At 58.9% G+C, this 13,561-nt stretch overlaps 2 protein-coding genes across 4 annotated transcripts in view; one reads left to right on the top strand and one right to left on the bottom strand.

The window, feature by feature from the left end:
* Apba3 (amyloid beta precursor protein binding family A member 3) overlaps positions 1 to 4,622 on the top strand; it is a 7,525-nt gene extending 2,903 nt beyond the window's left edge. For 2 of the 3 annotated variants that reach the window (XM_013350711.2, XM_026785144.1), the window contains 9 exons: positions 123 to 931; positions 2,568 to 2,713; positions 2,799 to 2,885; positions 2,968 to 3,129; positions 3,252 to 3,422; positions 3,565 to 3,777; positions 3,905 to 4,024; positions 4,111 to 4,248; positions 4,371 to 4,622. In XM_013350711.2, coding sequence (XP_013206165.1) covers positions 238 to 931; positions 2,568 to 2,713; positions 2,799 to 2,885; positions 2,968 to 3,129; positions 3,252 to 3,422; positions 3,565 to 3,777; positions 3,905 to 4,024; positions 4,111 to 4,248; positions 4,371 to 4,442 — 1,803 coding nt within the window. In that variant the 5' untranslated portion in view covers positions 123 to 237 and the 3' untranslated portion in view covers positions 4,443 to 4,622. The remainder of the gene's footprint in view (positions 1 to 122; positions 932 to 2,567; positions 2,714 to 2,798; positions 2,886 to 2,967; positions 3,130 to 3,251; positions 3,423 to 3,564; positions 3,778 to 3,904; positions 4,025 to 4,110; positions 4,249 to 4,370) is intronic. The other variant, XM_005358995.3, reaches the window with a different exon arrangement.
* The window catches only part of Tjp3 (tight junction protein 3), a 15,186-nt gene continuing 6,158 nt past the window's right edge, over positions 4,534 to 13,561 (bottom strand). The window contains exons 5-21 of the mRNA XM_013350710.2: positions 12,641 to 12,968; positions 11,945 to 12,048; positions 11,587 to 11,746; positions 11,301 to 11,409; positions 11,115 to 11,176; positions 10,575 to 10,641; positions 10,278 to 10,434; positions 9,775 to 9,883; positions 8,626 to 8,866; positions 8,049 to 8,260; positions 7,397 to 7,492; positions 6,371 to 6,441; positions 5,929 to 6,139; positions 5,737 to 5,837; positions 5,225 to 5,485; positions 5,069 to 5,115; positions 4,534 to 4,744 (exon numbers count right to left, since the gene is read on the bottom strand). Coding sequence (XP_013206164.1) covers positions 4,642 to 4,744; positions 5,069 to 5,115; positions 5,225 to 5,485; positions 5,737 to 5,837; positions 5,929 to 6,139; positions 6,371 to 6,441; positions 7,397 to 7,492; positions 8,049 to 8,260; positions 8,626 to 8,866; positions 9,775 to 9,883; positions 10,278 to 10,434; positions 10,575 to 10,641; positions 11,115 to 11,176; positions 11,301 to 11,409; positions 11,587 to 11,746; positions 11,945 to 12,048; positions 12,641 to 12,968 — 2,439 coding nt within the window. The 3' untranslated portion in view covers positions 4,534 to 4,641. The remainder of the gene's footprint in view (positions 4,745 to 5,068; positions 5,116 to 5,224; positions 5,486 to 5,736; positions 5,838 to 5,928; positions 6,140 to 6,370; positions 6,442 to 7,396; positions 7,493 to 8,048; positions 8,261 to 8,625; positions 8,867 to 9,774; positions 9,884 to 10,277; positions 10,435 to 10,574; positions 10,642 to 11,114; positions 11,177 to 11,300; positions 11,410 to 11,586; positions 11,747 to 11,944; positions 12,049 to 12,640; positions 12,969 to 13,561) is intronic.

Below are 13,561 nucleotides of genomic sequence, written 5' to 3'. Positions count from 1 at the left end.
GCTGCAGCCTGAGTTCTGAGGGTCAGTGCCTGAGTTCTGGGGGCCGCAGCCTGAGTTCTGAGGGTCAGTGCCTGAGTTCTTGTTTGGCTCCTGTGTGAAAAGGGGACTTCTTTCCTGTGCAGGCCTCATGGGGACCGAGGCTGTCACCTGTTGGATCGTGGCTTTCCTAAGAGATTTCACCTAGCACCATTGTTCTTCAGCCTGGTGACGATGCCAGCCTGAACCTGGGTTCCAGACATGGAGTTTCTAGACCCCCAGGACCCCCTAGGGCTCCCAGGCACGGACTTGGAGGAGCCAAAAGGCCCCAAGGTGTCCCCTGAGGACCACCCCTCCAGTACCCAGTGGGCCTCGGGACCCGGAGGACCTGCCTCCCTGAGCGAGATGGAGCTGGATGCATCTGGTGTGCAGGTGCTGGTCCAGCAGCTGGAAGCCCTGCCTGGTGACTTGGGTGGCCTGTTCCCAGATGGAGAGCCTTGTCCCCTGCACATTGCCACTGGCCAAGGCCTGGCCACCCAGGACAGCACAGACGCTGGTGGGCTCTTGTCTGCCGACGCGGGCGGGGATGACCTTCTGGGTCTGCTGAGGTGTGAGACATCTCTGCCTGCCCAACCGGGACCCCCAGATCCTCCACAGACCACACCCCGTTTGCTGCAGCCGCCTAAAGAGCCAGAGGGGGACCCAGGATCCCCGGGGTGGATGGAGGGGGTGTCGGCAGAGCCAGCAGACAGCAGGAGTTCCAGCAGCTCCCCAGAGCCCTGGCTGGAGACAGTGCCCCTGGTGACACAGCAAGAGCCACCTCTGGGTGCCCAGGTAACACCCCGACCCATGAATCCTGACCTCGGCCTGCAGCGCAGCCTGGGGACCCAGGCCTGTTCCTCTTCTATCTTCCAGAGCCCTGAGACCCTGGCCTCATGCCCTGCTGTCTCAGAGGGTAAGTGACCCTTCTCACACAGGACCAGAATGTTCTAGAACAGCCCACAACCAGCCTTCCAAACTTGACATGTTTGCCATGAGGATGCAGGTTAGAGATGAGATACAGGATGAAAATACTCTAGAAACCACTGTCCATATGCCAGCTCCAGACTGCTGGGGAGGGTGCTCCTAGGACCTAAAGATGACATTTACAGGGCTTTTTTGTTTGTTTGTTTGTTTTTGTTTTTGTTTTTTCTAGACAGGGTTTCTCTGTGGCTTGGAGCCTGTCCTGGAACTAGCTCTGTAGACAAGGCTGGTCTCGAACTCACCGAGATCCGCCTGCCTCTGCCTCCTGAGTGCTGGGATTAAAGGCGTGCGCCACCACCATTTGGCAAGGCATTTATAGTTTTGTGCGAATTTTTTAGGGCTGGGAGGCACCTAAGTGGACACGGCACACCAGCATGAGGACCTGGGTTCGAATCTGGGGAGGCATCTAAGTGGACACGGCACACCAGCATGAGGATCTGGGTTCGAATCCTTATTGCCCACTCAAGGAGTCCGTGCGGTCCTGCATCACAGAAGATTCTAGGACTGTGGTTAATGCTATGATTTATCTCAGGAGTGTCCAAGCTGATGGTTTTGCATAGGCCTGAACATTCTAAAGCCACAGAAAGAACAGGGTCCTACGTCAGCTTCAGGGTGACCTGGAAGTTGCAGATGAGCATCTGGGCGTGCTGGCACCCACCTGACTCCAGCACACAGGAAGCTGGGACGGAAGGCAGGTTCCATACTGGCCTGAGCTGCATAGGCCCAGGGCTAAAGAAAGGTTAAAAACCAAAGTGGTCTGGAGTTGAGGAAGGGTCTGTCAGCATTGCAGCTCAGATGGAAAGAGATCCTGGCACTCAGGAGCCTACAAAGACTAGGGTGGAAGAGTGTTCTAGCTTCCGGGGGCAGGGAATAGCGCGGGTCTCAACAGTGTAGAAGTTTACAGGGTCTGGGGGAAATTGCCTGAGGGCTGTCAAGGACCTGGGCTTTGAGATGCTGTGGATTTTCTGGGCTATCTGAAGAGAATTGTAGGTCACTATGGAAAATGGTCATGAAGCCAGGTGGTGGTGGTGCACACCTTTAATCCCAGCACTGGGGAGGCAGAGGCAGGTGGATCTCTGTGAGTTCAAGGCCAGCCTGGTCTACAAGAGCAAGTTCCAGGACAAGCTCCAAAGCTACAGAGAAACCCTGTCTCGAAAAAAAGAAAATGGAAATTACCTTGATCCTCTTTCTTTTTTTCTTTTTTGCATTTATTTATTGCTATGACGAAGGGGCGTGGGAGGCGGTTCTCACCGCCATCGTGTGGAGTCCCAGGGGTCGAACTTAGGGTGTCATGCTTGGCTGCAGAGTGCCCTGTACCCCACTTGAGGCCATTGGCTTTCAGCCCGGTCAGAAGATTAGTCTACAAGAGGGGTCCGTGAGCTCCAGGTCCTGCTGAGGGTGATGCTTCCCAGGAGTTCTGGGAGCGGCAGGTACACAGCTGGCTAGCCGACACTGGAGCTAGAGCCCTGTGGATCCTTCTGGAACAGGCGATGGAGCACTGCGGGTCTAGCCTATCCTAATCCCTGGGACGGGACGGGCCTGAAGGTGCCCCTCGCTGTCACCCACAGTTCCAGGTCCCTGTAGACACGAGGAGCTCTTGGACGGTGTTATCTTCACTGCGAAATATCTGGGCTCCACCCAGCTGCTGTCGGAGCGCAGCCCGCCGCCCAGAACGCGCATGGCGCAGGCGCAGGAGGCTGTGGACCGCGTCAAGGTGAGCCAGGGTGGACTTGCTGGGGCTGCATGGCGTGGTGTCCTGGATGGCCACCAATCCCTGTGTCCCACCCCCCTCCACACAGGCCCCCGAAGGTGAGACCCAACCGATGGCAGAGGTGGACATCTTTATCTCCACCAAGAGGGTCAAGGTGCTGGCCGCCGACTCACAGGTACCCAGAGGGCCAGGCTTTGGCTGTGGTGGACTCTCGGGAATCACCAGAGGTCCCCAGCCCATTCATCACGTGTCCACAGGACGCCCTGATGGACCACGCCCTGCAGACCATCTCCTACATTGCAGACATCGGGCCTGTGCTGGTCGTGATGGCCCGGAGACGGATGGCCAGGAGGACCACCCCCCAGGACCGCAGTCGGCGTCTCTACAAGATGCTGTGCCATGTCTTTCATTCGGAGGATGTAAGCAGCCGAGCCCTGCCCCCTCCTTGAGTCTGACTCAGAAACTGTGAGGTTTCTTGAAGGTGTGGGCCTTGGAACTGGGGCTTTGTAGGGTGTGAAGGAGCTTGCTGTTCTCCCAACAGGCCCAACTTATCGCCCAGGCCATCGGCCAGGCCTTCAGCATCGCCTACAGCCAGTTCCTGCAGGAGAATGGGATCGACCCCAGCCAAGTAGGCACGCGGCCCTCGGATGCTGCCAGCCACCCGCACAATGGCGACCTGGACCACTTCTGCAACAGCCAGAACTGCAGGGAGGTGAGCAAGGGCTCGGGCCACGCCCAGGCAAGCCCTCCACCCCGCCCCCAAAGTCTGGCCCCGCCCCTGTCGTACAAGGGGCCCTCGCTAGCCCACGCGGCCCCGCCCCCTCTGAGCCCCGCCCACGCGGCCCCGCCCCCAGGTCTGTATCCAGAAGAGGCCTGGAGAGGCCCTGGGCGTCGCCCTGGTTGAATCCGGCTGGGGCTCACTGCTGCCCACCGCTGTCATCGCCAACCTGCTTCACGGGGGCCCTGCCGAGCGCTCCGGGGCCCTCAGCATCGGAGACCGTGTCACCGCCATCAACGGGACCAGCCTGGTGGGGCTGTCCCTGGCCGCCTGCCAGGCCGCCGTGCGTGTGAGTCGCGGTTCCGCAGGGACCGGGCCCCAGGGGTGCCACTGATCACAGCCCCACGCCCCCGGGGCATAGGCGGGTGGGTAGACTGAGGCCTGCGGAGGCCTAAAAGGCACGGTGGGTCCCTCAGGAGGTGCGGCGACACTCGTCAGTGACACTGAGTATCATCCACTGCCCTCCTGTCACCACGGCCGTCATCCGGCGGCCCCATGTGCGCGAGCAACTGGGCTTCTGCGTGGAGGACGGCATCGTGAGGCTGGGACCTCCGGGCCGGGTGTGGGGTGGAGGCTAGCCCACAGCCCAGGGACGGGTCCTGAGCGCCGTGTCTCCCCCTAGATCTGCAGTCTGCTGCGTGGGGGTGCGGCCGAGCGCGGGGGTGTCCGCGTGGGACACCGCATCATCGAGGTCAACGGGCAGAGCGTGGTGGCCATGCCCCACGCGCGCATCATCCAGCTGCTCACCGAGGCGCGGGAGGTGCGAGAGGGGACATCACCCGACCTCAAAGCCTGTCACCCCTGCCCCTCACCCTGTCACCCCACCTCACCTCTGCACCATCACCCGGACCTCACCTCTAACTCATCACCCCTGACCCTTAGATTCACATCAAGACGATGCCAGCTGCCACCTACCGGCTGCTCACGGGGCAGGAACAGCCGGTGTACCTGTGATCGCCCTGCCCACGCGTGCCTTCGTCCCGGCCACCACTTCTGTCGGCCCACGGGGACCCCAGAATCCTCAGCCTTATATTACTTTCTAATGTTAAAGAAAATTAAAGGTTTATTAAATGGTCAGAGGCTCTGGGTCCTACAAGGGAAACTGAGGCTCCAGGGAGCAGGAGGCAGGGCTTGTGACCTCTCAGGTCACAGGTCACAGGTCGGTGGCTGGGCCCCAGTCGTAGGCGTCATCATCGGAGGACTCAACATCCCGGGCTCTTGTGAACTTCCTCCTTAGAGCTTCGCGCTCGTAGGTCCTGGGGGCGGAAGTGGGTGCAGGGCAGCGGTGGGGAGGATGGTGGGGAGGGGGTGAGGGTGCGTGCGGAGGAGGATGGTGGGGAGGGGGTGAGGGTGCGCGGTGAGGAGGAGGTGGGGGATGCACAACGTGACCTTGTCCCACCGACCCCACCAGGCAGGGCCCTATATTTAACTGTGGGCTGGGATTTGCAAGCAAACTCCTACACAGCCTGAGAAGCCACAGCCCCAATGCCCTTCCTTATCCCTTTATCCCTGAGGACTCTGTCCTCAAGTCCTGACTGGGTGGGGTGCTGAGTGGCCCTGCATCCCTCAAGGGCACTTACCGCATGCTGTCCTCGCGCCACTGGCCCTGGGGATGGCGACTGCCAGCCTAGAGGGAAGAGAAAGGCCATGACCCACTGACATGCGCAGAAGGGGGTTGGGGGGTGACCAGGCGCAAGGGAGGGTCCCACTCCCCCACCGCGCGGGGCTGTGCCCACCTGCGTCTCAAACTCGGCAGTGATCCCCCCGTGACCCCTCAGCCCCTCGTGGTCTTCCACCCATGCAGGCTCCGAAGACCGGGCCAGAGCGGGGACCGGGGGCTCCTCATCAGCGTCCTGGGGCCCGCTGCCCTCGCCGTCTGTGTAGGCGCCGTCCGTGTCCTCGTAGTCGCTGTTGGCCCGACTGTCACAGCTGAGGTCCCCGGAGCTGGTATCCAGGCCGCGGCCCGGCAGATCAAGGTCCTCGGATAAGCCGTCCAGCTGTGGGGAACAGGATGCTGTGACCCCGAATGCCAGCCTCCACTACCCCATGCCCGGCCACGACGTCTGATGGGTGCCTTTGCTGGGGTTCAGCTCTGGACAACTTCTATGCATCCTACAAAGTCCCGGATCCAAAGTCCAGCCCTAAGGGCAGAAGCTTGCTCAAGCTTGGTTACTGTGTACTAGGAAGCCACAACCTGGTTACTTATGAGGTTCACCCAGCTATGCCCTCCTTTCTCCGCACCCCGCACCTGGTCTTCCGCAGTCCAGATAGGCCGCGTCTGCTGCTGCTGCACCACGGCCTTGATCTCCTGGTACCAGGAGTCATCGGTACCGTGCAGGGGGACGGTGGCTGCAAAGACGAGGGCAGACGTCACCCTGGCGCCTCCTCTACACGCTCCCCTCTCCCCCGCGCACACTGCCCTCCCCACCCCCCCCTGCACCTGTGAAGAGGTGCCCACTGTGTTTCTGGAGCTTCTGCGCCTGCGCGTATAGGCGGCGGCTGCTGCGGCGGGAGGCCGGGGCCAACCACTCCCGCAGAGCCTTCAGGGCCGGGCGGCTTTCAGGGACGCAGAAGATCACGATGGGGTAGTACTGCACGTAGTTGAGGCGCTCGATGGCTGAGGGGGTGACGTCCAGGAGCGCGTGCCTGTCCTGGGTCACGGGCGGGGTAAGGGACAGGTGAGGGGTCAGCTATGGCTGGGAACCCGTATCCACAAGTGTACGGCTCCGGGTATTCGAACTCGGGTCCTCAGCCTCCAGAGAGTGGGCTCAGGGGTGTGGACCTGAGACCCGCGTCCCACAGGAGCCCGCAGCGCACCGCTACCCCAGAGGGGATCCCTTCGTGCCCATGCGGGGCCTCAGGTTCCCCATGCCCGTGCTTACCCTCTCGGCGATCACCCGCACCGTGTCCAGTTTGATGATCTTGGATGGGTTGTCAGTCCGGGACACGCTTTCTGAGGAGGCAGGGGACCCGGCTGATGTCATCCACTGTGTCCCCCACCGCGGTGTGCACACCAACCCCAGCCCCTTTCCCACCCTCCCACTTCCTGTGCCTCCGGGAAGGAGGACCTCACCCCACCACCCATGGGGCTTCCTTTCTTTTTCCTGGCTGAGTAATAGTCCACCTCGTGCTTGTCCTTTCCGTCCTTCCGCACATCAACCCCAGCGATTGTATTTCCTGATGACTAATGGGGTTGCAGGTGACTTTGCCCTTTGAATGCCACCCAGCCTCCTCCAGGGGCCTCCTCTCTGAGCAGCCTGAAATCTGTCCTATCTGGTTCTCCCTGTGAGGAGCCCTCTAAGACTCCCGGCCCCCTAGAGCCACCCCACCTGCTAAACGCTCACTCCTGAGCCACACCCACGGCCTCGGTTTCCCCTTTTAATATTTTAAAAGATGGAGTTGATGTAGCCCAAGCTGGCCTCTAGTTATGTAGTCAGTGCTGACCCTGGACTCCTGATGACAGGCCCAGTTTATGCTGGGATGGAGGCATGATTTGAATACAGAGTTTCATTAAGTTGCCCAGGCTGTCCTGAAAACTGCTATCCTCCTGCCTCAGCCTTGAAGCAGCAGGGATCATAGGTGGGATGATGTACTGACGTGCTCATAGTTAAAAGTGAAACAGAATTTTAAAAATAAAGAAAAAAACTGAACAACTCTTCAGCAAATGAGAAGGCGGTGTTTGCCTCGGTTTCCAGAGGCCAAAGAGACTGCGCCCAGATCGATTGACAATGTCTGGCCCTGGCATTGAGTGCAGTGGTTGGCGTGAGATCGATGCTGTCTGGCCTGGGCACGGGGGTGGGAAGATGGGAGGGGTGGGAGCTGGCATCGATTGATGCTGTCTGGCCCTGGCACGAATGGGGGAGAGGGTGAGACACCCCCTTCATGGCTGCCCTCATGCCATGTTTTACCCGCAATTTCGAACTGGTCGGGCATCTCTGCCGTCAGCCTCTTCATGGCGATGTCGGCCACCGGTCCCAGGATCACCACCGGGCGCTTAAAGCTGGCTGGGAAGTGGAGAAAGTAGTGAGGTCAGGTTCAGGGTCAGAGTGCTCAAGCCAGAAGCCTGGGAAGCTGAGGCAGGAGGATTGCTGCAATTTCAAGGCGGGCAAACAAAGGAAGTTCTGTTTTATTTCTGATCCTATTTGAGACTACTAGATGTGGAACAGACTGGCAAGTAACTACAGTCACACTGTGTCTGGACCTTGGTTTGATTTTATAAATAAAGTTTTATTGAGATACCACCTATCTGCCTGCCTCTCCCGCTGCGCAGCCAACTGAGTACAGTTGGGCCAAGAGAGTCAAACATGCCTGAGTTTTTTTTTTTTTTTTTATTAAGATTTTTAGTAATTTACTTAGACACAAGGTCTTTCTGCGTAGCCCTGGCTGTCCTGGAACTCACTCTGTAGATCAGTCTGGTCTCAAACTCACAGAAATCCCTTTGCCTCAGCTTCCAGAGGGGGGGTGCACGGTTTGTGCTACCCAACAGAACCGAGGGGAAGGCAGGCAATGGCTTCGAGGTCCTGTGACCTGGGGAGGAGGGTCCCTCCCACTACCACCCACCTTCTCGCAGCACCACGCGTTCATAGGGCGGGTAGTGTCCCTGCTTGGTCAGCACTGACAGGTCCTCGCGGCTCTGCTGCATCGTCTTCTTGGTCCCTCGGCGGAGACCCCGGAGCCGCCAGAACTCGGCCCGTGGGTTGGAGGCCAAGGGGGCGCCTGGGCCAATGCCTGCTGCCCGTTGTGCAGCCTCCAAGCTGGCCAGCTGCTCCGCCCTGGGGAACACAGGGGACATAAGGGGCAGAACACGGCCTAGAGAGGCAGGACTGAGTCAGGCTGAGGACCCTGAACTGGGGACGTCCGGGGTGGGTCCTTAGAGGAAGGCGGGAAAGGCTGCGCTGCTGATTCTGAAGAGAGGATGGGGCCACAAACCAAGGGATGTGGGGCCTCTGGATGCTGGTACCCGGGAGGGGTTGGATACTGGGAAGGAACTCTGAGAAATCAATGGATAAATAAGGCCATATCTGTGCTCAGTATACAGTGGCGGCAGCACACTCCCCCGCCCACACCACTGTGACTCACTCCAGGGAGCCCTAGGCGATAGGGAAACTGAGGTGCGAGCCTGGGGAGCTCCTCCCACCTGCTCTGATTGGGGATGACTCCACGTTCTTGCTCTCGGAGATCTCTGCCCATGCGGGAGGCCAGCCAGAGGCCCCCACGACCACCGTAGCCAGACCCTGAGCCACGGTACAAAGTGTCCACCACGTGGAAGACGTCACCACGAGTGAAGCCCAGGCCGTAGGGTGGGCTCGGCTCCAGCTCAAAGTGCGTGCGGATGTAGAAGGAGTCACCCACGCGGGACTGGACCATCTTCCTGAAGACTGAGGACAGAAGTGGGGGAGGGTGTCTTCTCGAGCTCCTCAGGGGCCCATCCCTCCCTGGGGACCTCGCTTGGGCAGACACAGTGCACTGTCCCTGCGGAGCCTGGAGCTTTGGGTCTTTGCTTTATTTTATTTATTTATTTGTTTGTTTGTTTATTTTTGGTTTTTTAAGACAGGGTTTCTCTGTAGCTTTGGAGCCTGTCCTGGAACTAGCTCTTGTAGACCAGGCTGGCCTCAAACTCACAGAGATCCGCCTGCCTCTGCTTCCCAAGTGCTGGGATTAAAGGCGTGCGCCACCACCACCCGGCTTTTTTTTTCCTTAAGATTCATGTATTTCTTATGTATGCAGTGTTCTGCCTGCACCCCAGATCTCATTACAGATCGCTGTTGGTTCTGGGCGGGAACTGAACTCAGGACCTCTAAGAAGAGCAGCCGGTGCCGTTAACCACTGAGCCATCTCTCCAGCCCCCTTGGGTTTCTCTGTGTAGCCCTGGCTGTCCTGGAACTCTCTCTGACGACCAGGCTGGACTCCACTCGCCTGCCTCTGCCTCCCGAGTGCTGGGATCAAAGGTACGTGCCATCATGGTGGTGGGTGGCGGCCAGAGGTTGACGTTGAACTCACCAGCTCTGCCAGGCTGGCCGTGACCCCGGGGATACTCTTGTCTCCACATCCCCATAGCTGGTCTAGGGCTTAGAGTCTGGCTTTTTTTTTTTTTTTTTTGAGACAGGGTTTCACTGTAGCCCTGGCTGTCCTGGAACTCACACTGTAGACCAGGCTGGACTCCAACTCAAGAGTTCTGCCTGCTCATGCCTCCCAAGTGTTGGGTGGTGTGCCACCACCACCTGGCTAGTGTCTGGATTTTCATGTGGGGTCCGGGTGCCTACGGGGACACCTCAGGGACACTCACTGTCCTGCTTGCTCTGCATCACAAGCTTCATGTCCTCCCCTGGTGGCAGCTCCAACAGGAAGTTCACTGCTTCCTCCCGGGTCAGGTTCCGGAATGGCATGCCGTTCACCTGCCGGAAAAGGGATACGGGTGATGGGGTGGGGCTGGCACCTGAGCCACTGCCTCCCCAGTGTCTCTGTGACTGGATCTCACCCATGGCTGAGTGTCATAGAGACCCAGGGAGGAGCCAGGCTTAGTACACACAGCCAAGTCTGAAAGCCTCAGGCAGTGTCGAGGGGTCCAGCCCCATCCCACCACCATATAAAAACTCTCGGGGTTAGTGAGAGAGCTCAGCGGGGAATTGCTTGAAGACTTGAATTCGAATCCCTGCCACCCATGGAAAAAGTCAGGTATGGGGTGCAGGCCTGTGATCCCAACGATTCAGGGATAGTAAGTTGCAGGCCAGCCTGAGCTACCAGGAGGACCCAGGGCCACATTCCCGGGGCCTGCTGTCCCCGTGTCACCTGTAAGATCTCGTCCCCTTCCTGGATGCCCTGACCATCGGCTGGGCTGCCTTCCTGTACCCCGGACACGAAGATGCCCACGTCGTTGCCACCAGCCAGCCGCAGGCCGATGCTGGCACCCTTGGGGAAGCGCACGACACGCGTGTCGGGGCTGTAGCTACCAGAGAGAAGGGTGATCAGGCCATGGTGGCAGTGGGTGCTGACATTCCACAAGCGGGGAGTTAGGGTTACATGGGCTGGGAGGACAGCTGCAGGATGTGGGACCTCTGGAATCACATGCTCATCTGATATACTCACCCACGATCTGACAGGCTCTGCTGGCTGGGGACCCGGTAAATGTCATAGCGGCTTTCTCCAGGATACTCTACGAGAAACCGGCAGCCTTCATTCGTTCAGAGAATACAAATACTGCACAGAGCAAAGAGCCAACCGAGATGGGGCTCCACCCCCAGCACCTCATTGGAGGATTCTACGCAGGGCTCCACCCTGACCACGCCCCCAGTCCCTCACTGGGGATTCTAGGCGGGGTTCCACCCTGACCACGACCCCCAGACTCCCAATAGGGATTCTAGGTGGGGCTCCACCCTGACCAAGCCTCTAGTCCCTCACTGGGGATTCTAGGTGGGGCTCCACCCTGACCACGCCCCGCAGCTCCTCACGCGGGGGGGGGGGGGGGGTTTTGGGGGGGGGGCCCCCCCCGCCCCCCCCCGGGGGGGGGGGGGGGGGATTCTAGGTGGGGGATCCCCTGACCACGTCCCCAGTCCCTCGTCTCCCTTCCCTGCCTGGCTTTTAGCATGACTGCTGCAGGTGAGGAAGAGTGCAGCCATGAGTGCTCACCTGGCTCAGCAATGGCTCTTGAATCCACTGACCGTTCCCGCCTCCGGAGCTGCGGGCTCTCCCTGGGTGAAACGAGAGCCCAGTAAGTCGGGGTGCATCTACATGGCCCCCCCCTAGACGTAGGGTCACCCCTGCAACTAGGCAGAGCAAGGGTCTGGCCTCTCACAGCCACCACCCTGCACTCACATCGGAGAGCTTGGCTGGCTGGCCTCGGGGCTCCGCTGACTCTGCAGAGGTGGTGGAGGGATGTGGGATGGGGGCGCCTGGGACAGTTCCGAGGTCAGGTCTGAGATGTCTGTAGAGGAGGGGCAGCGAGTCAGCCAGGGTCGCACCTGGTCTTGGCATTCATGTCACACTGGGAACCACGCAGGCCCTGAAGAGCCAGCTGTGCCGCTGTGGACTTGCGAGCTTGAGGTCAGTTCTCATCCCTCTCTGAGTCTCCGGGAGCCAAGCTTGGAGTTGCCCTCCTCACCTTCCATAAGGGAGCTGTCGCTGTCACTCACTGCGGGAGGGATGTTCACTAGGAACTGCCCGCTATCCCTTAGCACCAGCAGCGTCAGCTCCCCCTCTGACTTCTCGATGAGTTGCCGTGTGTCGCTCAGGGACAGATTCGCACTGGACACCCCATTGATCTGAGAGGGGTCGGTAGAAACAAACAACCCGAGTGTCGAGAAGCAGCATGGGATTGAGGGGGGACTGGAAACATTTGGCTTGGTGAGGGGATCCCAAAACAGACAACAGGAGAATTGGAAATAATTCCTGGTGCTGGGAGCACGGCACTGCCCGCCTTGGTCTCAGTTTCCCCACCTCAAGCATAATCCTGGCCTCACCTGCAAGATAAGGTCTCCTTCCTGCAGCCCGCGGTTCCGGGCAGCGAGGCCAGAATCTGTGATGTGTTTTATGAAGATCTGGCTACCCAGCTTCACTCCGAACTCTGGAAGGGAGAAGAGGGAACTCTTTAGGCAGGAGACCAAGATCATTTAACCTGACTTTGAAGTAACATATAATCCTCCTGTTTTAGGGGCTGGAGAGGTGGCTCAGAGGTTAAGAGCACTGCTCTTCCAGAGGACCTGGGTTCACTTCACAGCACCCACATGGCAGTTCATAACCATCTGATGCCCTCTTTTGGCTGCAGCGACACATGCAGGCAGAACACTGCACACATAAATACATAAGTCTTAAAAAAAAATTTTCCTGGCCGGACGGTGGTGGCGCACGCCTTTAATCCCGGCACTCGGGAGGCAGAGGCAGGCGGATCTTTCTGAGTTCGAGGCCAGCCTGGTCTACAAGAGCTAGTTCCAGGACAGATTCCAAAGCCACAGAGAAACCCTGTCTCGAAAAACCAAAAAAAATTAAAATAAAATAAAATTTCCTGCTTTAGCCTCTAAAGTGGGCGGGGTCCACCCTGGCCACACCCCCTGACTGGAGAATTCTAGGTGGAGGGAGGGTAGGGGGGCATCCACCATGTTCCCTGCGCCTGAGGATTTTTTTTTTTTCTGTTTTGGGGTCCAACCCAGTCCCCTCACCCTCGCTGTTTCTTCTCTTCACCAGCACGGACTTGTGTGGCCTCATGAGCACATCCTGCTTCGGCAAGCGCTTGTAACCAGATACCAGGTCCAGTCCGTTGGGCTCGGATCTACCACCCGAGCTCTGGTGCCGGTGACTACCCATGCGGCTACGGCGTCCTGCCTTGGTTCGGCGAGAACGCTCACCCCAAGATCGGCCAGAACCGCTGGAGGAGTCGCCCTCATAGCCCTGGCCATGGTCAACTTCCTCCCGGTCTGAGAGCTGGTGGCCCGGTGATGTGCTGGCCTTGGTGACAGGTAGCTGCACCCTGCGAGGGCGCTTCACTGTCTGTGGGAGGGAGGAGAGACGTCAGACGAGGCAGGAAGAGTGGACCCTAGGGAATCCAGCCCCTCTCTGGGCTCAGCACCAAAGTTGTCATCTGACTGGGCCCGTGTGACTCTGTGGGGGAGGGGGTCTCGATATGAGCACAACTGTGGGCTCTTTCCCCAGCACACCAGCTACGCAGGAGGAGGTCCTTCTCCCATCAGTCCAGGATGGCCACTCTGACTATACAAGGGACCGAGGCAGGGGGATCAAGACTTAAAAATTAGGGACTGGAGAGGGGGCTCAGCCGTTAGCTCACTGGCTGCTTTTTCATAGAATCCGAGTTCAGTTCCCAGCACCCACAAGGCAGCTCACAACTGTCTGTAACTGTGGTCTCATGGTGTGTACTCTTTCTGTAGGCAGAGAGATGATGTCCAGGCAGACAAAACATCCACATATGTAAAATAAATAAGTTTAAAAAAAGAAGGAGCCGGGCGATGGTGGCGCACGCCTTTAATCCCAGCACTCGGGAGGCAGAGGCAGGAGGATCTCTGTGAGTTCGAGACCAGCCTGGTATACAGAGCTAGTTCCAGGACAGACTCCAAAGCCACAGAGAG

Source organism: Microtus ochrogaster, linkage group LG1 (genome assembly GCF_000317375.1).
Source record: "Microtus ochrogaster isolate Prairie Vole_2 linkage group LG1, MicOch1.0, whole genome shotgun sequence".
Classification (NCBI taxonomy): domain Eukaryota; kingdom Metazoa; phylum Chordata; class Mammalia; order Rodentia; family Cricetidae; genus Microtus; species Microtus ochrogaster.
This window is presented reverse-complemented; position numbering and strand designations above follow the sequence as displayed.